General features: G+C 37.0%; 1 protein-coding gene across 2 annotated transcripts in view; it reads left to right on the forward strand.

The window, feature by feature from the left end:
* The window catches only part of TC2N (tandem C2 domains, nuclear), a 135,352-nt gene that overhangs the window by 54,048 nt on the left and 55,538 nt on the right, over positions 1-25,766 (forward strand). For both annotated transcript variants that reach the window (XM_053697551.1, XM_053697552.1), the window contains one exon: positions 7,279-7,446. In XM_053697551.1, coding sequence (XP_053553526.1) covers positions 7,279-7,446 — 168 coding nt within the window. The remainder of the gene's footprint in view (positions 1-7,278; positions 7,447-25,766) is intronic.

The following is a 25,766-nucleotide window of genomic DNA, read 5'->3' on the forward strand; positions in this document are numbered from 1 at the left end:
AAAACAAGAATAAGATGCAGTCAAGTATACCCCATATTGTAATATATCTTCTATATATCTTCTATGGAACTGTGAACCACAGATATATTTTTCTGCTTTCAGGAAGTTATTTTAAAATCCTGTTTTAGTGAATACAGATGCAGCATGTCTGTGGAAATATTAGAACAAATATTAATGAAAGGAACTTGGGATATTTTTTTTTTTTTATAAATATTTTTATTGAGGTTTGCCAGGCGATACATAAAAAATAGACATGTTCCATCACAATAAGTATACATGAGTACACTCAAAAGAAAGAACAATACATTAAATCAGTTATGCAATAAACAATGATGAGGTACAATAAATATGGAGCTGTAAGAACCATAGCGCCTTATCTCAGAGCCCTTCAACTGACAAAAGGGCCACTTTTGGACCCCATTAACCATTAGAAAGCTGAAATAAGAGGAAGGTATTTGAAATATAGGGGGCCACTTTTGGGTCCCAATTTGTGGTCGAACCTCTTTTTAAATTTATATAGATGATACAGTCAATATAACACAAACGCATAAGTGAACCTTAGTAACTTGATGTATCATACACCCAAATACATACGGAAACAACTAGTGAATGCTAATAAATCTATTGATATGTGGGACTAACCATGTTAACCTTGGTAAAATAAATTGTCATCTTAGATAGTCAATAATAACACTGTGGGTTTAGGATTATATTTTGAAGGGTATGTGCTAAGGTCTACTAAGTGGGTAGACAGTTAGTGAAATAACACAACATCCTATCAGTGGTCCCTCTAAACCAGTTACTAACCCTAACAGGTTACCCTGTGGACATTGAGACAAAGATATTGTACTATACAGGGAGGTGATGAACACAAAATAAAGAACAGTGAGCAGAAACAATGCATATAACATACAGGCGCCATAACATGAAACTTGGTTAGCTTATAAAAATTACTGTAGACAAGATGTATATATGTCCATATTTCAGTGGATATTAGGTAGTCATAAGCTATCAAAGGTATCTCAGACATAATGTCTTCATAAGGATAGCCAAAAATTTAACCACTTTCCTCTAGAAGTAAATAGAAAGTGGCTGCCTGTTAACTCAAACTACTGTTATGTCCTCCCCAGGGGTCAGGTTCATCAACCAGGGCTCAGCAATAAGTTCTTGTAGCGACCGGGTGGTCGTATCTGCAGCGTGTTATATTAGCCCTGGGTCTCAGATTACTCTCTTTAGCCCACTCCAACCTTTATTGGCCACCGTGGAAACAGAAGTTGGGGCAGCTGCACTAGAGATACATACCGACCGTAAAAGTCTCTATCGAATCTCGATCTCCTCAGGCCTGAAACTACGTGAGCCATCCAAAATTGACTGCGGATCTCTGTATACTTAACAGGCTTTCTGTACAGACCTACATGATTGCCCGCATTACTCCCCTCATGGGACCAACTGGAGTCACAAACAGATTTTGGCATGGAGCCGATCAGTACGAGCGGCATAGAACTCTGCAGCCTCTGCATTTTCCACTGCATGCTGACTTCTCTCTGTGGCCGCACCAGGATCTCTGCAAGGTCGGGGCTATGGGTTGCTCCGGTATGTGAGGATTGGTGCATAAGTAATGGGCTATAGAGCTCTGGCACCTGATCCGTCTTGACACCGTTCCTCTCTAAACCCTGCAAGCCTGTATCCGCTTCAAATCTGCTGTCTCCTTTATTGTCACGGCCAAACAGCTCACTAGTAGGTGTTCCCTGGGTTAGGGGTTTCGTTCCCTCCGTTATAACTTTGCGCATCTGAAATTCGAACTGATCCAGCAAAGTCTGCAGCGCTTGATATATCTCCGCCATAGCTGGATTCAGTTTTGCTGCTCTCTTTAAAACAATAATAGGTGGCAGGTAGTTCCATATAGTTGTATACACTACGTTTCCATATAGCAAGACAGCTCATACGGCTGTTACTCCTGACATATCAGGACTTAGGGAGGGTAAATGAGGAGTCAGGTCTATTGCTAGGCCTCCGCTGCGCACCTCACTTAAACCGGTCTGCCTGGCTGAAATTCAAAGTCCAAAAACATATGTGTCCGTTCTCTGTATATTAAACTATAAAACCATTACAGTTTAGAGCTTGAGTCATATGCTTGTGAAGCGTTAGGCAACGGTTCCCTCAGCTCCAGAATTCAGCCTAAGTGAAAAGCAGCCATCTTGGTCGGTGTTCGGACCCGCCCCCCGAACTTGGGATATTTTATTACGGCACTTTATCTGACACCTGTCGCTGTGGCACATTTTACCTGGCACTTTCCATGTGACACAGTTGATATCAGTGTTTCTCAACTCCACTCCTCAAATAGTACTAACAGGCCAGATTTTAAAGGTACAGTCTACACCAGAATTTTTATTGTTTTAAAAGATAAATAATCCCATTATTACTCATTCCCTAAATTTGCATTAAATTTGCATAACATTTGCATAACCAACACAGTTATATTAATACACTTTTACCTATTTGATTACCTTGTATCTAAGCCTCTGCAAACTGCACCTTATTTCAGTTCTTTTGACAGACTTGCATTTTAGCCAATCAGTGTTGACTCCTATGTAATGAGCACAGTGTTATCTTTATGACACACATGAACTAATGCCCTCTAACGTTGAAAAAAATGTCAAAATGCATTCATATAAGAGGCGGCCTTCAAGGTCTAAGAAATTAACATATGAATCTCCTAGGTTTAACTTTCAAATAAGAATACCAAGAGAACAAAGCAAAATTGGTGATAAAAGTAAATTGGAAAGTTGTTTAAAATGACATGCCCTATCTGAAACATGAAATCTTATTTTGGACTAGACTGTCCCTTTAATGATTTCCCTAGCTGAACACAGGTGAGTCAGTAACAATAAGTGAGTAGCTGACCACCCCAGGCAGGGAAAATTAATGAAAGGGGTACCCCTTACCAGTGATCTAAGTACCCCCAAGGGTTCATGTATAAAAGCTTGAGAAACTGGGCTATAGATAAATCAGTTCTGTTTCCTATACTTTCCATAGGATGGTTCCAAATGCATCAGCCTCTTTGAGGACCTGTGACATCAGATTATACTGATTTATAAAAATTATAATGTAGTTTGTTTAACATATATTTTCACATAAGAATACCGAATATCTTTATTTAAATATTAAAATGTATAGGTAGAATGGAACCAAATCAATATTACTCTATATTATCTGTTAGTGTTGGGCTGTAATACAGTAGTTTAACAAATGTTTGTATTAAGGCAGTCAGTCAAAGATGAATATTTGTGCTTCAAAGAATGTTCAATACAGTTAATGAATAATCAGAATACATAGTTTTATGTCTTGTCTTATCATGCTTGCAATAATGCAAGACGTAATACAGTATTTATGATTTCAACTTCCTACTGATTATATATTTGTTTAAATAAGATGTAAATAGCTCATTATGTTTCACAGATAACCATAGGTATTTGCAAGTCATCGGAGTCCATATGGAAAAGAAACAGGTCATAAACCATTTATAAATCTATGCAAATTTTTTAGTCGGCGTGGGAAGAATGCACCCAATGTTTATATACATTTGTGTGTGTGTGTCTATATATATATATATATATATATATATACTTATACTTATGTACAGGGCCGCTACTAGAAATTTTGGGGCCCCTTACTTAACCATTGATCAGCCCCACCTCCCCCTTTTACATGTGCAATTTTTGACTAAAACGTATATGCACTTTATTCTTAACTGTAGTCAAACGTGGAAATGTTGCAAAGGTAGTAACACACAAACAGAGAAACACACAGACACACTCATACACTGAAACACACACTCACACATAAGGATTCACATATAGACACTCTAGCAGACACGCAAGGAAGCACACAAACACACTCAGACACAGACATCCACACAGACACTCAGCACTTTTACACGTTAATGAGGTAGAATACAGTTTTGTCAAAAAAGGAGATTTACAAGACAAAATATGGAGTTCTGATTATCTTTTTATCAATGATGATGACAAATATATGATGACAACAGCATGCAGTGGCTGAAAGGAAGGGCCCTGAACTGCCTAAACAATAATTTAAAGGTTAAGTGGTGGATTGGTGACTTCTGGAAAGGTCTCATTAGTCTTAAAGTCTGTAGAAAGATGTGAATATCAGTAGTAAGGTCAAAATATCCTAAAAAGGAACAGACAATGGACACACACACACACAAACATAAACTTGCACATACACCCAAGGAAACACCAACAGAGACAGCCTCAGAAAACACACAAAGACATACATACACACACATCCTCACAGAGACATCCACAGAAATTGCAGAAAGACATACACACACACCCTCACAAAGGCATCCACAGAAAATGCACAAAGACAGACACACAAACCCTCACAGAAAAAAAAATACATACACACTCATAGAGACACCAACAAAAACACAGACACCCACAGAAACACTTACAGGAAGTAACATTTCTGCACATTGCCATCCCATAAATCAACAGTGTGTGACATGCATGATAAAAAAGAATAGCAGAAATTAAGAGATTTATTTTTTTAAAGAATCATATTTGTAAATGTGCAAACAAAAATACTTCTGTGAATTCAAAATGGTACATTAATGATCTATGAGAATGGGTAGATGAAGAAAATTACTTTTGAAAGTTTAACATATGTTTGGAGTCCCCCCCCCCCCCATTTTCCCCAACCAAGACCACCATTTCAAATCTGGTGCACAAATGTTCCCAGCAGCACAAAAAAAGTAACCCTTATGAGCGTTCAAACAGTTAAAAAGAGAGACAGAAGCTCCTTAGATACCATCAGATAATCAGATGATAGCTTAGGTACAAAGCTGACCATACCTTGAATCAAGTGTTTAGCGTCCTGTGCTCCTTCCACAATGTTTGTATCTGCAGGCTGTTACACAGCTGTTCTGCTCCGCTTCCCTCCTTACCATCCCCGGTGTGTCGTAGCAGTGCTACGAAGGAACAGATCCGGCTCCACCTCCTCCTCCTAACAAACACTCCAATAACGCAGCCCTGCAGACCGCTCACAGACCTTCCAGTGGTCTGACTATGACATCCAAGCACGTTCCAAAAAGAAGAACGCGGCAGGGCAGCAGGCTTAAAATTTAAAACATAGCATTTATTGCAAAAATTAAGATCCGTAACATCAATATAAAAACACACGAAGAGCCAGAGCAGCAGCGGTCTGACCGTTGCTGCTCTGGCTCTTCTTGTGTTTTTATATTGATGTCACGGATCTTAATTTTTGCAATAAATGCTATGTTTTAAATTTTAAGCCTGCTGCCCCACCGCGCTCTTCTTTTTTGTACGTCCTTGGATACAAATGTTCCCATCTGTCAGCTGTACTCTATATTTTGAAAATGAAGTGCTCTATATGGTCTTGATGGAACCATAAGCTCTGGGTAAATGCAGGATTTAGATTTGTTTGTATGTATTTCAAAATTAAGTCAGCTGTAGTGTAAAATGAACAGTTTTGGGTTAACCTGTATCATTTCCAACACTGAGCAATCTTAGCCTGAGAGTATAACAGATGTAAAATTCTTAGATAAAATGCCTCCTGGCATCAGGAAAGTCCTTGCATAAAGGGGCAGTAAACTGGAATGTAATTAAATTATAAATGCTAATGATTTACTCCTTGTAATGACATTTCCCACGCTCAATAGCCCCTCTGTTGGCTGCCAAAATGTAAAAAAATTAAAAAATAATTTTTCAATAATAGTTGTGCTTGCCTCATGGGGCCCCCTGGCCTAGTGGACCCCTGACAGGAGTCACCCCTTTTTACCCCCTAATGGTGGCCCTGCTTATGTATATATATGTGTGTGTGTGTATCTACATATATGTATGTTTTATATATATATATATATATATGTGTGTGGGTCTATATATATAGGTCTATATATATATATATATATATGTATGTATATGTATATATATATATATATATATATATATATATATATATATATATATATGTGTGTGTGTGTGTGTATATTACATAAGTACATGCACACACCACCACATATGTATACAATAGGATATGCGCATATATGCCTTTACAGAGACACACCATCATCAAGTACTACAGTTTACACTGTGTATAACCAGTGTCAAGCTACTTGACTCATTGATTACAGAAATCACACATGCTCCTACATCTAAAGCTGAGCTGCTCAACACTATTTTGAGTTTCCAAGATGGCTGACTCTCCCTACCCACCCATCCTGAGCTCAATAAGTGAATGGCTTAATGGCAACTATGCAACCAATGTACCCAAAGGTGCCTAATTCGCCAACAAGAATCATAAGTGCAGACTGTTAAAGGGACATAAAAGTGCAAAACCTATTACATATTAGAATATATGTATTTTGTTATTGCACATTTGCTTACATATAAGGTGTTTAACCTCTGCAAAGGAGTTAAACACATATTTAAAGTCAGCTCCAGAGCAGCGATGCACAGAGCTAGATGAACACATCTGGTGATTCAATGACAAGAGGCATATGTGTATAGCCAGCAATCACTAGCTAGCTCCCAGTAGTGTGCTGCTACTTCTGAGCATACCTACGTATGCTTTCAACAAATGATACCAATAGAACAAAGTTAATTTGATAATTAAAGTAAATTTAAAAAATATATTTTTAAATTGCTTGACCTGACTGAACTATAAAATTTGAATATTGATAATGAATTTCCCTTTATTGTTTCTTAAGGAGCTATAGTAAAGGTACATACAGTGCATACATTATTAAATTTCACTGCCCCAATAAAAACAGGAACATTTGCATAAAGAAAATACCTAAAAAGCAGATTCCTAAACACAATAAAATATAAATATGGCAAAACAAATGTTTAAAAAATAAGGGCCATGCAGTGAGCCAGTTGACCTTTACTTGCTGTCACTAAATAACTATGCCGCCCCCTGCTCTTCTGCAACCAGTTGTGCAAGTACGGGCATGTCAATCACCCTGAATGAGCGAGTTATCCAGTGAATGATTTTGCCACTTCTGAAGTGGCGGATAGGCAAAAGAAGCAGTCTCTGCTTCTTACTTGTGTGGCTGCAGACTCACTCATGCGAGCGTGCACCGACAACCCTCAAACACTGCAAGTGCAGCTTAATAAATCTACCCGAAGACTGCCCTAAGACTGCCTTCTATACTAGAAAGGATAAGCCTGATACCAAGTCCTGCTTCGCTTTATTTGTAACTTGACTTACACTTGTTGCTGTTTACTTTTACAGGATCTGCTATAGCCACGTTTGCCGACAGGAAAACTGAGTTATCCACTTATCAGCAAGGACCGAACTATGATGTGGTCTATAACCCAAGCTATGTCCTACAGCACATCTCTCCAGATCTGGCGAGACGAGGAAAGCTGAAATCAGACTCTGTCAGATTATATGGATCAGGTAGGTGGAATTTATGACTTCTCAGTATGTCTCTAGTTGTTTGGTCCCCATATCCTGCTCACATACAATGGCTATTGGTATTGGTCCTCTTGGTATTATTTGTTGAAAGCTAATCCTAAATAGGCTGATATGCTAATTTCTAAGCCCTTGAAGGCCACATTTTGACAGTTTTTCACAGCTAGGATAGTGCTAGTTCACGTGCGCCATCTAGATAATATTGTGCTCACTCCCGTGGAGTCAACACCGTTTGGCTAAAGTGCAAGTCTGTCAAAATAACTGAGATAAGGGGGCAGTTTGCAGAGGCTTAAATACAAGGTAATCACAGAGGTAAAACGTGTATAAATATAACAGTGCTGGTTATGCAAAACTGGGGAATGGGTAATAAATCTTTTTAAACAACAAAAATTCTGGATTAGACTGTCCCTTTAATTTAGTAAGTAAAAAACTTTGGTGCAGGGGAAAAAAGCAGTAAACTAAAGTATGTTATAATTATTTCACAGGTATATATTGTATAAGGAAAGCAATGTAAAAAGAATAATAAGCCTGAGAAGAACTGGTGTTTTTCAATATATGTGCTATATCATTTTTCTGCCTTAAAGGGACATTAAACTCAGCATTTGAACTATGCATAAAATGTCTCATTATTGAAAGTTAAACATTATTGCAATATACATTCATGATTCATTTTGCTCCCTTATGCTGTAGAACAGTGTTTCTACGCCCCCAATAGCCCAGGTTTTCATTATAACTGAACTAGAGCACAGGTGAAATAATCAGCTGATCAATAACCATGGTTACTAACCTGCTCTCACCCATCAGCTGATTATTTCACCTCAGCTATAATGAAAATCTGGCCTGTAAGGAGTACTTGTGGAAAACTGCTTTAGAATACATCTGAAATTTGGGCATGTTACTTTCTCCCAGGAAGGCTTGGGTTAATAATTTTAACTCATTTTCTGTTATCTATTATTTACCTCCCCCTCCTCCCTCACCTTCTCTGTAGCGTGCTCTTTTAAGGTGGATTATCAGTTTTGCATCAACTATCATGATAGGAAAATCATTCTTTGCAATGTCAGTGGGCATACTAGGTAGTTTAGATGTGAATACGATGATGCATTAACAAATATATTTTTATGTTTAACTAGTGGATGAGTATTAGAAAGGAATAAATGTGTTTGTTTAAATACCTGGTAAATATATTATTTAGTAGTAACTAAACTATATTAGTGCCAAACCATCTTAATGGAACAATATAAAGCCCCAAATTTTTATTTCATGATTCAGAGAGAATACAATTTTAAACAACATTCCAATTAACTTCTGTTATCTAATTTGCTTCATTCTTTAGATATCCTTTGTTGAAGAAATAGCCATGCACATGGGTGAGCCAATCACACAAGGCATATATGTGCAGCCACCAATCAGCAGCTACTAAGCCTATTTAAATATGCTTTTCAACAAATTATATCAAGAGAATGAAGCAAATTAGATAGAAATATATTGGAAAGTTGTTTAAAATTATTGCATGCTCTTTCTAAATCATGAAAGAAAAAAATTGGGTTTCATGTCCCTTTAAGGGAAGAGAAGAGGGCAGGCTACTTCAGTCTCATTCCTTAACTGCACATGTGCAGAGTTCATGCTATATTTGTGTTTTTGTTTGTGATTGGTTAGCAAGGGTTCTTATGTTGTAGGAGACAGGGAAATTAGTGAAAAGAAAAACATAAAACAGTATGCTCATTTGGCAAAACATAGCTGTATTGTGCACTACAAAATTCTTTTGAGATATAAAGGTTGCATTATCATGCACCGAACAATTTGTGTTTAGAGGCCCTTTAATTTACTTTGTAAAAATGTTACAGCAGCAGAATTACAGATTTACCAGATATATAGCTGAAATAATTAATTTATACTGTGTCAAAACACATCGAGATATTTTGATACAGTATTTGTAGGACCTTCTCCAGATCACACTGTTGGGCCGATTTACTAATGCTAAGGCTAAAAAGCTTGTGTTACACCCTATAACGACAAGATCCGTAACGCCATCTGAGAGCAGTAGCTATGAGTTTTACGCAACAAAACTGTTACATAAAACTCATAACTAAAGTGTTACAAAGTACACTAACACCCATACACTAGCTATTAACCCCTAAACTGAGGCCCTCCCGCATCGCAAACACTATATTAAAGTTATTAAGCCCTAATCTGCCGCTCCCGACATCGCCGCCACTAATAAAATGTATTAACCCCTATTCTGCCGCTTCCCGACAACGCAGACACCATACTAAAGTTATTAACCCCTACACCGCCGCCCTCCCGCATCGCAAACCCTATTTAAATATTATTAACCCCTAATCTGATGTCCGCCCACATCGCCCCACTATACTAAAGTTATTAACCCCTACACCACCGCCACTATAATAAACCTATTAAACCTTAAACCACAAACCCCCACAACTAAATATACTAAATTAAACGATTAACCCCTAAACCTAAAGCCCCCCACATTGCAATAAACTAATTTAAACTAGTAACCCCTAAACCTAACGACCCCATAACTTTATATTAACATTACAATTTCCCTATCTTAAATTAAAACTTACCTGTCAAATTAAAAAAAAACTAAGTTTAAACTAACAATTAAACCAATATAACTATTAAACTAAAATTAAACTGAATACCAATTAAAGAAATCTAAAATACACATTACAAAAATCCTAACACTACTATAAAAAGTATCTAATTACAAAGAAAATACTAAATTGCAAAAAATAACAAACACTAAATTACGAAAAGTAACAAACAAAATGATCAAAAATAAAAAAGAATTACACCTAATCTAATAGCCCTATAAAAATAAAAAAGCCCACCAAAAATAAAAAAAACCCCTATCTTACAATAAACTACCAATAGCCCTTAAAAGGGCCTTTTGTAGGGCATTGCCCTAAGTTAAACAGCTCTTTTACCTGTAAAAAAAATACAAATACCCCCCAACAGTAAAACCAACCACCACCCAACCAACCCCCCAAAATAAAAAACCTAACTCTAACAAAAACCTAAGCTAGCCATTGCCCTGAAAAGGGCATTTAGCTCTTTTGCATTGCACTGAAAAGGGCATTTAACTGTATTCAAATCAGCCAATAGAATTTCAGAAGCTCTCATCCTATTGGCTGATTTGAATTTCCAAAATGAAATCAGCCAATAGGAATGCAAGAGACGCCATTTTGAATCGCGTACCTTGCATTGAAGATTCAGTATACGGCGGCGACTGTAAGAAGAGGATGCTCTGCGCCGGATGTCTTCAGAATAGACCCACTCCGCGCCGCCGGGATGAAGATAGAAGATGCCGCCGGGATGAAGATAGAAGATGCGCCTGGATGAAGATAGAGCCGCTGGGATGAAGATCCTTCAAGCAGGACTTCAGCAACTGTGAGTACCTAAAGAGGGGTTAGTGTTAGTTTTTTTAAGGTTTTTTGGGTGGGTTGTTTTTTTAATTTAGGGTTTGGGCTTTTCTTAAAAGAGCTAAATGCCCTTTTCAGGGCAATGCAAAAGAGCTAAATGCCCTTTTAAGGGCAATCCCCATACAAATGCCCTTTTCAGGGCAATGGGTAATTAGGTTTTTTAGATAGTTTTTTTTATTTTGTGGGTTTGGGGGTGTGGGGGTTTCTAATGTTAGTGGGTCTTTGTATTTTTTTCAGGTAAAAGAGCTGTTTAACTTAGTATATTCCCTACAAAAGGCCCTTTTAAGGGCTATTGGTAGTTTATTATAGATTAGGTTTTTTTATTTTGGGGTGTTTTTTTTTTTTGAATGGGTATTAGAATAGGAAAAATTGTTATTATTTTGGATAATTCGTTTGTTATTTTGTGTAGTGTTTTTTTTTTCGTTTTGGGGTGGGTTTTTCTTTTTAGAATAGCCATTTTTTATTTTTAATGGGCAGCAAAAGAGCTGAATGCCCTTTTAAGGACAATGCCCATACAAATGCCCTTTTCAGGGCAATGGGTAGATTAGGTTTTACTTTATTTTTATTATGTGGGTTTAGGGGGTGGGGGTTTGTATACTGTTAGGGGGTGTTTGTTTTTCTTTTGTAGAAAAAGAGCTGATATCTTTAGGGCAATGCCCTACAAAAGGCCCTTTTAAGGGCCCACAAAATGCCCTTTTAAGGGCCCTTGGTAGTTTATTATAGATTAGGGTTTTTTATTTTGGGGTGTTTTTTTTATTTTGTTAAAGAGTATTAGAATAGGAATAATTTTTATTGTTTTGGATAATTTCGTTTGTTATTTTTTGTAATGGTAGGTTTTTTTATTTTTTGTAATTTTAGTGTTTTTTATTTTTTGTAATGTTAGGTTTTAGTGTAAGGCAGCTTAGGTTTTATTTCACAGGTAATGTTGTATTTTTTTTTTAACTAGGTAGTTATTAAATAGTTAATAACTATTTACTAACTAGTCTACCTAGTTAAAATAAATACAAACTTATCTGTGAAATAAAAATAAAACCTAAGCTAGCTACAATATAACTATTAGTTATATTGTAGCTAGCTTAGGTTTTATTTCACAGGCAAGTATGTATTTAGTTTAATAATTGTAACTTTAATTTAGCTCTATTTTAATTATGTTAAAGTTAGGGAGGGTTAGGGTTACATTAGGGTTAGGGTTAAGTTTAGGGGTTAATATAGTTTAATTTAGGTTGTTGCGATGTGGGAGTCCAGAGGTTTAGGGGTTGATAGCTTTATTTAGTGGCGGCGATGTCGGGGAATGGCGAAATAGGGGTTAATAGATTTATTCTAGTGTGGTCGATGTTGGGGTGCAGAGGTATAGGGGTTAATAACTTTAGTATAGTGGCGGCGATATCGGGAGCAAAATATTAGGGGTTATTTGTTTTATTTTGGTGGCGGCGATATCGGGAGCGCCAGATTAGGGGTTAATAACATTATGTAGGGGTCGGCAATGTTGGGGTGACAGATTAGGGGTGTTTAGACGTGGAGTTTATGTTAGGGTGTTACGGAGCTTTTCATTCCGTGATCGCAGGTGTTAGCTTTATTTATAACCCGCTCTCCCCATTGATGTCTATGGGGAAAGGGTGCACGAGCACGTCAAAACAGCGCTTGTATTCTGTGCGTTATGAAGCTTAATGCAGCCATATCGCACGCACAAGCCGGTTGTTTCAAAACTTGTAATGGCTGCGCTATAGAGGGTGGAATAACGCAAATTTTATTGCGTTCATTAAAAACCCTGTAGCGCATAACATACATTAACTAGAATGCACTAAAGTTTTTACCTCACTTCTACTGGTAAATATATTTTTGAAAATAGGTATCAGTGTTTATTCTGTCTTTGTGCAAACATTTCACATTAGTATTGCCACATTACTTGTGAGCATTCAAGCACAAAGAGTGGCTTATGAATTGCAAATTATGATTTGTACATTAGTCACACTACTGTTTGCACAAGTAACAAAGGATTTTTTACAGTACAGACATCTCTATAGCAAACAAGGGGAGATTGATGCATGAGGAGAGGGTACAAATAACACCGTTCATGAGAGCAGGCAAGGCAAAAGTAAAAAGGCTGGAATCCAGGATAGATTTACATCACTGTTGCACCTTGGGTTCCTCAACTAAAGGCAGGGGTGGAACTAACAGTGGTGCAGTGGCACCAGGGACCAAGTGCTGTGGGGGCCCATAACAGCCAGCCTAAACATAAGTCTATGTAGATTTATTAAAAGTCGAGTGGACATGATTTGCTGTAGCGAATCATGTCCGCTCGACCTCGCTAAATGCCGACAGCATACGCTATCTGCATTTAACATTGCACAAGCATCTCTGATGAAATACTTGTGCAATGCCGCTCCCTTGCTCACTGTCGACCAATTGGCCGCTAGCAGGGGCTGTCAATCATCCCGATTGTATCATATATTGATGATTTCAATTAGACAAGTTAAAGGGATAGTAAACCCCAAAATGTTCTTTTATGATTCAGATAGAACATACTATTTTAAACAACTTTCCAATTTAATTCTATTATCACATTTTCTTCATTCTTTTATTATCTATTGCTGAAGGGCAGCATTGCACTACTGACAGGAAGCTTAAAATATCTATTTAGCCAATCACAAGAGACAAATGTGTGCAGGCACCAATTAGCAGCAGCTCCCACTAGTGTATGATATTTGCGTATACATTTTTTAACAAGGGATACCAAGAGAACGAAGCACATTTGAAAATAGAAGTGAGTTTAAAAGTGTCTTAAAATTATATGCTCTATCTGAATCAATAAATAAATAGTGGGGACATAGGAGCGCCACCCAAAGGGGGCTTAAGTGTGCTGGTGGAAAAGCTGGGCCCAAAGAGATTATCAATATGGATGTGTAATGGCCAAAAAACAACATATAGTACTGTATTACTAAAGAGCGTAGAAATAGTATTGTATTAATAACACATAATACTGTATTAGTAAGGAGCGTAGAAATAGAGTGAAAAATACAGACAATAAAGATTATATAAAAACATATGTTATATATAAAAACGGTTTTATTCCAAGGAATATATGGAACAAGATTGCTAGAACTATGTAGCAATCTAGCAGAGTTAGTCACAATCTAAAGTAAAATATTTAAAAAGCAACAGTGAAACACATATGTCAAACATAAGACAAAATAAGGGTATAAAAAAAAAGGAACAATAAGAAAAATTAATGAATGATATTAATGATTCTGAGCTCAGATAAAGGGACGTCCCATATAAAAAGCAACAATCATGGGGTCGATCCGATAAAAATCGTCGCCCGCAAAAGCCGGCGACGCCAATATTTACGCTGGTTTGGTATCACATATACGGCGTAACCTAGAAGTTACGCGCGTATATTTTTGCCGTCGCCCGTAGTTTTTTGGGCCATAGGCAGGTATACCAAACCAGCGCAGTTTGGTATCCAATATGCAGCGTAAGGACTTACGTGGCAAAAATGGAGAAATCTTACTCCATTTTCACCTCGCCACAAAAAGCAGCCGTAAGAAGCCTTACGCTGACTATTGGAGCCCCGTAACTCCCTAAACTAACTAGAAAAGAAACCTAACACCTAACGCATGCGCAATGTCTATCTACCTGTCACCCGCGATCTGCTAAATAAAACCTAACACCTAACGCATGCGCAATGTCTATCTACCTGTCACCCGCGATCTGCTAAATAAAACCTAACACCTAACGCATGCGCAATGTCTATCTACCTGTCAACCGCGATCCCCCGAAATCCCTAATAAAGTTATTAACCCCTAAAAGCGCCGCTCCCGGACCCCGCCGCCATCTACATAAACTAACCCCCTACTGTGAGCCCCTAAAACCGCCGCCATCTACCTTATCTATCCCCTAATCTGACCCCTTACACCGCCGCCACCTATATAAAAATTATTAACCCCTAATCTAATCCCCCTATACCGCCGCCAGCTATATTAATATTATTAACCCCTAATGTAAGCCCCTTACACCGCCGCCATCTCTATTAAAATGATTAACCCCTAATTTAATCTACCTACCCCGCCGCCAGCTATATTATCTATATTAACCCTAAGTATATTATAGTTAATATAGGTATTACATTATATATATTAAATATATTAACCCTAATTATATTAGGGTTAATATAGTTAATATAGTTACTATAGTATTTATATTAACTATATTAACTCTATCTAACCCTAACACCCCTAACTAAATTTATATTAAATTAATCTAATTCATATTATAAACTAAAATATTCCTATTTAAATCTAAATACTTACCTATAAAATAAACCCTAAGATAGCTACAATATAATTAATAATTACATTGTAGCTATGTTAGGGTTAATATTTATTTTACAGGTAAATTGTTAATTATTTTAACTAGGTATAATAGCTATTAAATAGTTATGAACTATTTAATATCTACCTAGTTAAAATAATTACCCAATTACCTGTAAAATAAATCCTAACCTAAGTTACAAATACACCTACACTATCAATAAATTAAATAAACAACAAATATCTATCTAAAAATACAATTAAATAAACTAAACTAAATTACAAAAAAAACCAAACACTAAATTACAAAAAATAAAAAAAAGATTACAAGATTTTTAAGCTAATTACACCTATTCTAAGCCCCCTAATAAAATAATAAAGCCCCCCAAAATAAAAAAAATTCCCTTCCCTATTCTAAATTAAAACAAGTTCAAAGCTCTTTACCTTACCAGCCCTTAAAAGGGCCTTTTGTGGGGGCATGCCCCAAAGAATTCAGCTCTTTTGCATTTAAAAACATATACAATACCCCCCCCCCCATTACAACCCACCACCCACATACCCCTATTCTAAACCCACCCAAACCCCCCTTAAAAAAGCCTAACACTACCCCCCTGAAGATCTCCCTACCTTGTCTTCACCACACCGGGCCGAACTCCTAATCCGATCCGGGCGATGTCTTGCTCCAAGCGGCAAAGAAGAATTCTTCCTCCGGCGATGTCTTCCTCCAAGCGGCAAAGAAGAATTCTTCCTCCCGGCGACGTCTTCCTCCAAGCGGCAGCAAAGTCTTCTTCCTTCCGGCAACATCTTCCATGAAGCGGCATCTTCAATCTTCTTTCTTCGCTCCGCCACCGCGGAGCATCCATCCCGGCCGACGACTGAACAACGAATGAGGTACCTTTAAATGACGTCATCCAAGATGGCGTCCGCCGAATTCCGATTGGCTGATAGGATTCTATCAGCCAATCAGAATTAAGTTAGAAAAATCTGATTGGCTGATTGAATCAGCCAATCAGATTCAAGTTCAATCCGATTGGCTGATTGGTTCAGCCAATCGGATTGAACTTGAATCTGATTGGCTGATATACTTTATACTAAAATAATGATCTTGACTAGCCATGCTGTCTGCAGACTGAAGCCCAGATTGGTTGGGCGGAATTTTGCTATTGATAAACAATTGCTGTAAAAAGTAATTTCCTTCTTAATATGAGGAGAGTCCACGGCATCATTCCTCACTGTTGGGAAATACTGAACCTGACAACCAGGAGGAGGCAAAGACACCCCAGCCAAAGGTTTAAAGGGACAGTATACACTCATTTTCATATAACTGCATGTAATAGACACTACTATTAAGAATAGGATGCACAGATACTGATATAAAAATCCAGTATAAAACTGTTTAAAAACGTACTTAGAAGCTCTCAGTTTAGCTCTGTTGAAAAGGTAGCTGGAAAGCCCACTGCAAGTGGGAAATAATACACTCCCCCCCCTCCTTTTGCATTATGAAAAGACCCTTTACACAAACAGGAGCGAGCTGGAGTAGGTAGCTGACGGTATTCTCATAAAACTTTGAAGCTTGGTTAGGAGTCTGAAAATCAGAGCAATGTTATTTAAAAATAAGCAAAACTATACATTTAAAAAAAAAAAACTTTATGGCCTATATAAATAGATCATCTGCAAAACATTTATGCAAAGAAAAAATGAATGTATAATGTCCCTTTAAATACTCCCCCTACTTCCATCATATCCCAGTCATTCTTTGCCTTTCGTCACAGGGGTCCTCCTTACATACTTTTTCAAAGTTCTACAAATTTGACATTTTTGCTTTGGTGGAAGCAGCTTTTGGGAGAAAGGTTTTGCAGGCTGTGGTGCCCTCAGATTAGGGTCCGCCTTTCTTTTACCCCTCCCGCTATCATTCAGTGTCCTCTAGAGCTTGGGTATAGTTTTCCCAACAGTAAGGAATGATGCCGTGGACTCTCCTCGTATTAAGAAGGAAAACATAAATTATGCTTACCAGATAATTTAATTTCCTTCTGTATGAGGAGAGTCCACGGCCCCCACCTGTATACTCAGATGGGCGGACCAAAATTAGTTTTTCTCTTCCGGCACCATTTATACCCTGATATTTCTCCTACTGTTCCTTGTTCCCTTGGCAGAATGACTGGGATATGAGGGAAGTAGGGGGGGGGGGGGTATTTAAGCCTTTGGCTGGGGTGTCTTTTCCTCCTCCTGGTGACCAGGTTCAGTATTTCCCAACAGTAAGGAATGATGCCGTGGACTCTCCTCATACAGAAGGAAATTATCAGGTAAGCATAATTTATGTTTTAAATAAGTTTAAATTTGGCTGATATGTTATTCTACAACAGCACTACAGAAATGTCTTGTGGTTACAATGGTCCTTTAATCCTAAAAATCTGGTCAATTATTGTAAATCATAGTTAAAGGGACAGTAAACACCAGCATTTTTGTCGTTTAAAAAGATAGATAATCCCTTTATTACCCATTCCTCAGTTTTGCATAACCAACACTGTTATAGAAATATACCTTTTACCTCTGTGATTGTGATTACCTTGTATCTAAGCCTCTGCAAACTGCCCCCTTATTTCAGTTCTTTTGACAGACATCCATTTTAGCCAATCAGAGCTGGCTCCAGAGTAACTTCACGTGCATGAGCTCAATGTTATCTACTAAACACATGAACTAATGCCCCCTAGTGGTCAAAATGCATTCAGATTAGAGGCAGTCTTCAATGGCTAAGAAATTAGCATATGAACCTCCTAGAATTAGCTTTCAACTAAGAATACGAAGAAAACAAAGCAAAATTGATGATAAAAGTAAATTGGAAAGTTTTTTATAATTACATAGCCTATTTAAATCATGAAAGTTTTTTTGGGACTTGACTGTCCCTTTAAGGAAATTCTTACTACTTTCCTTTATAGAGGCAGATATCCATTTATTGCCCTCAGGGCACTGCAGCAGCGGTGATTATCAGTCAGTACTGTATCTTAGAAAAGTATCTGTCACTGTCATGGTGCTCTTTGTCATTCTGCCACCAAATATTTAAATTTATGCATATGTAATGAGCAAGCTCACACTGATTGCGGATTTATAAGGGTGATGGGGTATTTATGTTTGTTCTAGTGCTCTATAAAATTATGGTATAAGAAGGTTGCAATAAAAAAATATATTAGTTTGCAAGTAAAACCACATCATTATTTTTTTTAAAAGTGTATATGTATATATATATATATATATATATACTGTATATTATAATATAAGATTTATAATCCTAATTGGTATTGTCTGTTCCTCCGCCCCCCTTCATTTCCTCTTTTGGCCGGGCTGTGATGTATAGAGCAGTCACATTCACTCTCAACATAGGCTTTCTAAGGGCTTTAAAGGACTTATGTCAGCCCCTTTAAAGCCCTTATGACACACATGTTTATTGGATGTTCACTGGAATTGTCATAAAATAAAGCTTTCATCCAATTGGGTCGGCATAACATTGCAATAGAAGCATTACTATATGCACTAATTTAACCCTTTCACAGATGGATTAAAAACAAAAAAGGTACACATATACTTTTTTAATGGCAAAGATTAAATATATGGCATTTGTTTAGTTAAGGTTTACCATCACTTTAAGGGCTAGATTATGAGTGGAGCAGTATTTTGCGCTCCCGCTCATGCGTTAACTGCGCTAGAAGTAAGCGTTTTGCGTGCGTATTAGAAGTCGAAAGAAAAAAGTTTTTGCATGAGTGTTAACCCAACGCATGCAAAAAGCCTAAGTTAGAATATCGCGTTACTGTATTCCCCCATAGAAGTGAATGGAGCCCGAAAATTTGAAAAAAAATATATATTTCACATTCCAATGTTCTACACATAGCAGAATATGTTCATAAATACATATTTCTAAATATATCTGCTTTTTTGGGGAATATACCTCTCTCTCTCTCTCTCTCTCTACATATATATATAAATGATTATACATAGGTATAGATATATACAGATATATATAGAAATATCTATTTAGAAATACATAGAACTTATTCTGCTATGTAGAATGTGAAATATTTACAGTAAATACACAGTATAACACTTTATTAAATATGAATATTGCATAAATATGCTTTTAACATGTTTTCATCTACTTCACTGCAAATGACTCCAATTCACTTTGATATATGTCTATATATGTATACATATGAATTTATGTATTTATACAGTATGTGTATATATGTCTGTAAATACATATATACACATATAAATACATTAAAACATATGTACACACACATATACATATATATATTTAGACATGTATATGTATGTATCTCTACCTTAAGCCCTTTGCTGCCCTTTTTTTCTAACACCTGAGACCTCATATCTTTAAGCCCTTATAACTTTTTTGTGCAGTATTTTTTTAAATAATTTTTATTAGATGATGTTATTATGAGTGTAACTGTCAACGTCCCGAAACGTCACAGTAATAAAAGGATTGTCACTGTTGACTAAAGCCCAGTGATTGCTTTATTTTCGAACTTTTGTGCATTTCTTTAATAGCACCCTGGCAGCTGTATGATGTTGGTGAGAGTGCACACTCAACTCTTTTGGAATGAGTGTAACTGTAATGTATTTTTTGATGTGTTTTGTGCAACTTTTTGTCTCTTGTAAAGTTAACTAGAGCTCTGAGGGTGCGGTAATCATTCTAGTAGCGTTTGCGCTCAAGCGTTCAGATTTAACTTCAACTTGTAATACAAGCACTCCTTTTGACGAGCACAAACAGACACGATAAACCTGATATCGCTTGGGCGAAACAGTTAGCGTGCCACTTGTTATCTGGCCCTAAATGGTTTATCTGAAAAAAAAAAAAAGAAACTGATACAATTTTTTTTTAAAAAAAAAAGAATCATTCATCATGCAAAAAAATTGTTTAGTTTGTTTTATCCAAACTATTTCCTGGGATCATCTTTTTATTTTGTCAACATTATTTGATAATTAATGGATATTCATAAACCACTGAACAACAGCATTAAATGGACATGAAACCCAAGTTTTCTTTCATTATTTAGACAGAGAACTTAATCATAAACAATTATTCAGATTACTTCTGTTATCTAATATATTGTTGTTTTAAAGCATATCTAGGTAGGCTCAGGAACAGCAATGCACTAGTGGAAACTAGCTACTGATTTGTGGCTGCATCTATACATCTCTTGTCATTGGCTCACCTGATGTGTTCAGCTAGCTCCAAGTAGTGCATTGCTGCTCCTTCAACAAATGATACCAAGAAAATGAATCAAATTTGATAATAGAAGTAAATTGGAAATTTGTTTAAAATTGTCTTAAAGGAATCATGAAAGAATAAAAAATGTTTTTCATGTCCCTTTAAACTTTAATAAAGTTAAAGTAGTAGTATGTGCCACAAACCAGCAGAAGCATTTTTTTTTTTTTTATGGGGTCAGGATTGGTTAAGGGAAAAATTAAAGCTTACATACTTATTGGCTGACCCAAATGTAAAATTAGGGATTTTCTGGATTCTTCAAAATCTAAATGTATGTGTAATCACAATCGGCTAGATTACGAGTTTTGCGTTATGAGTAAAAAAGCAGCGTGAGGGCTCATAACGCTGCTTTTTCACTACCGCTGCTATTACGAGTCTTGTAGGTACTGCTGTCCTGCACACTTTTTTGGCCGTACCGCAAATTAACTTACGCAATTTTCGTAAAGTCTTTATTCAATGGGACTTCCATAGCGCCGGTATTACCAGCTTTTTTTTTTAGGCCAAAAAGTGAGTGGTACAGCCTATCCCGCAAGAGTCGTAACGCATTCTAAAGTCAGTAGTTATGAGTTTTACACTACAAAGCTGTAGCATAAAACTCATAACTAAAGTGTTAAAAAGTACACTAACACCCATAAAGTACCTATTAACCCCTAAACCGCCGCACTCCCGCCTCGCAAACACTAGTTAAATATTATTAACCCCTAATCTGCCGCCCCTAACATCGCCGCAACCTACGTTACAGTTATTAACCCCTAATCTGCCGCCCCCAACGTCGCCGCCACTATACTAAATTTATTAACCCCTAAACCTAAGTCTAACCCTAACACACCCTAACTTAAATATAATTCAAATAAATCTAAATAAAACCTACTATTAATAACTAATTAATTCCTATTTAAAACGAAATACTTACCTGTAAAATAAACCCTAAGCTAGCTACAATATAACTAATAGTTGCATTGTAGCTAGCTTAAGGTTTTTTTTATTTTACAGGCAAGTTTGTATTTATTTTAACTAGGTAGAATAGTTACTAAATAGTTATTAACTATTTACTAACTACCTAGCTAAAATAAATACAAATTTACCTGTAAAATAAAACCTAACCTTAGTTACGCTAACACCTAACCTTACACTACAATTAAATAAATTACCTAAATGAAATACAATTAACTAAATTAAATACAAATACCTAAATTACAAAAAACAAACAAACACTAAATTACACAAAATAAAAAACAAATTACAAGATATTTAAACTAATTACACCTAATCTAATAGCCCTATCAAAATAAAAAAAGCCCCCCCAAAATAAAAAAACCCTAGCCTAAAGTAAAGTACCAATAGCCCTTAAAAGGGTCTTTTGCGGAGCATAGCCCCAAAGAAATCAGCTCTTTTACCTGAAAAAAATACAAACAACCCCCCAACAGTAAAACCCACCACCCACACAACCAACCCCCCAAATAAAACTCTAACTAAAAAAAACTAAGCTCCCCATTGCCCTGAAAAGGGCATTTGGATGGGCATTGCCCTTAAAAGGGCATTTAGCTCTATTGCTGCCCAAACCCTAATCTAAAACCCACCCAATAAGCCCTTAAAAAACCTAACACTAACCCCCGAAGATCCACTTACAGTTTTGAAGACCCGACATCCATCGTCAACGAAGCCGGGAGAAGTCCTCAACGAAGCGGCAAGAAGTCCTCAACGAAGCCGAGAGAAGTCTTCATCCAAGCCAGGAGAAGTGGTCCTCCAGACGGGCAGAAGTCTTCATCCAGACGGCATCTTCTTCTGATTGGAACAGCCAATAGAATGCAAGCTCAATCCTATTGGCTGATTAGATCAGCCAATAGGATTAAAGTTCAATCCTATTGGCTGATTACATCAGCCAATAGGATTTTTTCAATCTTAATTCCGATTGGCTGATAGAATTCTATCAGCCAATCAGAATCTAAGGGACTCCATCTTGGATGACGTCACTTAAAGGAACCTTAATCCGTCGGGAGTCGTCGGAAGAAGAGGATGCTCCGCGCCGGATGTCTTGAAGATGGACCCGCTCCTCGCCGGATGGATGAAGATAGAAGATGCCGTCTGGATGAAGACTTCTGCCCGTCTGGAGGACCACTTCTCCCGGCTTGGATGAAGACTTCTCCCGGCTTCGTTGAGGACTTCTTGCTGCTTCGTTGAGGACTTCTCCAGGCTTCGTTGACGATTGATGTCGGGTCTTCAAAACTGTAAGTGGATCTTCGGGGGTTAGTGTTAGGTTTTTTAAGGGTTTATTGGGTGGGTTTTAGTTTTAGATTAGGATTTGGGCAGCAATAGAGCTAAATGCCCTTTTAAGGGCAATGCCCATCCAAATGCCCTTTTCAGGGCAATGGGGAGCTTAGGTGTTTTTTAGTTAGGGTTTTATTTGGGGGGTTGGTTGTGTGGCGGTGGGTTTTACTGTTGGGGGGTTGTTTGTATTTTTTTTTACAGGTAAAAGATCTGATTTCTTTGGGGTAATGCCCCGCAAAAGGCCCTTTGAAGGGCTATTGGTAGTTTAGTTTAGGCTAGGGTTTTTTTTATTTTGGGGGTGCTTTTTTATTTTTATAGGGCTATTAGATTAGGTGTAATTAGTTTAAATATCTTGTAATTTGTTTTTTATTTTGTGTAATTTAGTGTTTGTTTGTTTTTGTAATTTAAGTATTTGTATTTAATTTAGTTATTTGTATTTAATTTAGTTAATTGTATTTAATTTAGGTCATTTATTTAATTGTAGTGTAAGGTTAGGTGTTAGTGTAAGACAGGTTAGGTTTTATTTTATAGGTAAATTTGTATTTATTTTAGCTAGGTAGTTAGTAAATAGTTAATAACTATTTAGTAACTATTCTACCTAGTTAAAATAAATACAAACTTGCCTGTAAAATAAAAATAAAACCTAAGCTAGATACAATGTAACTATTAGTTATATTGTAGCTAGCTTAGGGTTTATTTTACAGGTAAGTATTTAGTTTTAAATAGGAATTATTTAGTTATTAATAGTAGGTTTTATTTAGATTTATTTGAATTATATTTAAGTTAGGGGGTGTTAGGGTTAGGGTTAGACTTAGGTTTAGGGGTTAATAAATTTACTTATAGTGGCGGCGACGTTGGGGGCGGCAGATTAGAGGTTAATAAATGTAGGTAGGTTGCAGCGGCATTGGGGGCGGGATACCCATTGATGTCTATGGGGAAATCGTGCACGAGCACGTGCAACCAGCTCACCGCTGACTTAAGCAGCGTTGGTATTGGAGTGCGGTATTGAGCTCAATTTTGCTCTACGCTCACTTCTTGCCTTTTAACGCCGGGTTTATGAAAACCTGTAATACCAGCGCTGTAGGAAAGTGAGCAGTGACAATAACGTGCAAGTTAGCACTGCACCCCTCTTACCGCAAAACTCGTAATCTAGCCGTATGATATTAAAGGGACACTGAACCCAAATTTTTTCTTTCGTGATTCAGATAGAGCATGCAATTTTAAGCAACTTTCTAATTTACTCCTATTATCAATTTTTCTTCGTTTTCTTGCTATCTTTTTTTGCATCTAAGTTATTTTTTGGTTGAGAACCCTAGACAGCATTTGTTTATTGGTCGGTTAAAATTAATCCACCAATCAGCAAGAACAACCGAGGTTGTTCACTAAAAATGGGCTGGCATCTAAACTTACATTCTTGTTTTTCAAATAAAGATACCAAGAGAATGAAGAAAATGTGATAATAGGAATAAATTAGAAAGTTGTTTAAAAGTGCATGCTCTATCTGAATCATGTAAGAAAATTTTTGGGTTCAGTGTCCCTTTAAATCCAATCTAAGGGGCCCATTTATCATGTTTCGGACGTACATGATTTGCTGTAGCCTCAAAGGTGGCGGACGAGTTAAGGAGCAACAGTCTTATGACCGCTGCTTCTTAACTCCTGATTCCGGCGAGCCTGAAGGCTCACGTAGAATAAGCAGCTTGACTGCTTCATAAATCGGTCCCTAAGTTTCAGTTTTTTTTTGTTTTTTCTTCAGTGAGCTTTAGATCTATGAAAATATGTGTGTGTGTGTGTGTGTGTGTGTGTGGGGGGGGGGGGTGATGTGCAAATTGTTGGTTTCTATAGAGCAGATGCGGAAATTCATGAAATATGTTGCTTGCTCTATATTATCTATTTCTGTGGTATCAATTCCATTTTAATCCTTCAGCCTAGTAGTGATAATGTATCAGAGTTTTAATAAGTCTTGTTTATGTAACCTTAGCAATACAGAGCATACTATAAGAGAGGCATTGGGGTGTGTTATAATCCTTTAGAAAACCGTATCAATTGATTTATCTACATAATTGTAAATTCATGTGAAGTATGTAGATAAATACATTTGTAGAAAAAAACCTTCATGATGTTTAATGAAAGATTTGAATAGACCCCATTGTCGGATTGCAGCAAGAGCACTGCTACGTATTCAGCAGCCAGGCTTGTCCTGCAGCTCAAGTAGAATATGTGACAAAACCTGTTAAGGGGACATTTAAAACCTCTTGTTTTTATGTAAAAAAAATTGTGCTTGTCCCATTTTCTCAAGGGGGGGGGGGATGCAAAATACAAATTCTGGTAACCTAAGTTTTTAAAATGTTCCAAATCACCCAGCTGGTCTAGGCACTTTGCAGCATTTTGAAACCAAGGGTTGCCCCCTCGGCCATGTTAACCTGGACAGTTATGAGTTACACATGATGCAGGGTGTGCAGGTAGGAACATGGCTAGTGCTGTCCTATACATGTTCCTGCCTGCATACCCTGAAGCATGTGAAACTCATGACTGGCTAGGTTGACATGGTTAAGGTTGCAACCCTAAAGAGGTGCTTATTGTTCCATTAATACCACTTCACTCAGCATATATAGCATAGATTGCCTTTTGTTTTTAAATTGCCCTCCCTACCTATTCCCTCCTTCTGCAGTTTTAAATGGAGTATATTTAATCAACAGAAGATACAGACTTATGTTCACTGAACTGACATAAGCTTCTTCTTTAATTCATTATTAAATAATTAATTTTGTGTTAGGCTTTAATTTGGTGTGGTTCCTTGTAATGGTTGTATAATTTTGTGTAATGGGTTATTTATTTTCTATAGTTTGCAGTTGGGTTGCATTGGGGGTTATGTCGCTTAAGGGTTTAATAGTGTAGAGGGTTCAGGTTGCGTTGGTGGTTATGGTGCTTAAAAGGATATGGAAACTAACCTGCAAATGTGCGCTGGTATTACAAGTTAGGTGCAATACGAACACGATCTCACGT

Source organism: Bombina bombina, chromosome 1, assembly GCF_027579735.1.
Source record: "Bombina bombina isolate aBomBom1 chromosome 1, aBomBom1.pri, whole genome shotgun sequence".
Lineage (NCBI taxonomy): Eukaryota > Metazoa > Chordata > Amphibia > Anura > Bombinatoridae > Bombina > Bombina bombina.